Raw genomic sequence first — 1068 nt, 5'->3', positions numbered from 1 at the left:
CAAAATCATAAGCAAATATTACTAAAAATAATTAGTTGAATTTCACCCATATCATTAATTTCAGGTTATGATAATTAAATGAAATAATAAATAAATACGTTTATTCTCCTTCCCAATTATTAGTAGTTGATTAATCATCAAACTTTTCCTCTTCCTTTCTCCTACATTTCTTGTTTGTTGATTATTTGAAAAGTGAAATTATCCCATCATTAGAAAAGATATGTCCATTTTATTATGGATCTTCTTTATCTATGTATGTTTGTTTATTTCCATTCCTATACACATCACTGTTGTTTACGGAAAAGCATCAGTTCGATGTTATTTCCTCAGTTTTCCGGCTGTTGTCCACACACACACACACACACACACTATATATATATATATATATACATACACAAACACACACACATACATACACACACACACACACATATATATATATACACACATGCACATACAATCATAAATCGTAAGTTGTTGTGGACGTTGCAAGCATTTTGTGTGCAATGGAGCCGTTTCCAGCATGGTTGTTACTTTTCTTACTCACTACTACTATTATTATTTCTATTACCAGTAGTACTATGTCATTATTATTATTATAATATATTGAATACTCTCTTCCTTTTCCCTTCCTCTCTCTCTCTCTTTTTCCCTTTTTTCTATCTCTCTCTTCTCTTCTTTCAGAAAATAAGAAAGAAATTGGAAAATGAAAAATGAGGTGAAAGAAAAATGGCCTCTGTACATACGTATAAACATGTGGAATTATTTATTTATTTATTTATAAGAGAAGGAGGGGCGATCGCCTAAGGCATTTTCACAAGCTATCAATACTACTAACTACTACTACTACTACTAACTACTACTACTACTACTACTACTACTACTACTACTACTACTACTACTACTACTACTACTAACTACTACTACTAACTACTATTACTACTACTACTGCTACTGCTACTGCTACTGCTACTGCTAGTGCAGCGGGTAGCTTCCTGTTCTTCATTTCAGATCCTTATTTTCTCCCGTAGTAATAATGAGAAGTGACCATTCTGTATATTTTGACAC

General features: G+C 31.9%; 1 protein-coding gene across 1 annotated transcript; it reads left to right on the top strand.

Moving 5' to 3' along the window:
* Positions 1-209: 209 nt before the first annotated feature.
* On the top strand, positions 210-581 carry LOAG_09704 (hypothetical protein; the record flags this gene model as incomplete). The annotated part of the gene is made up of 1 exon (XM_003145231.1): positions 210-581. A coding segment is annotated over exon 1 (345 nt), but the record flags the coding sequence as incomplete, so codon positions are not given.
* Positions 582-1068: the final 487 nt, after the last annotated feature.

Source organism: Loa loa (assembly GCF_000183805.2).
Source record: "Loa loa unplaced genomic scaffold supercont3.361, whole genome shotgun sequence".
In the NCBI taxonomy this organism is placed as follows: Eukaryota; Metazoa; Nematoda; class Chromadorea; order Rhabditida; family Onchocercidae; genus Loa; species Loa loa.
This window is presented reverse-complemented; position numbering and strand designations above follow the sequence as displayed.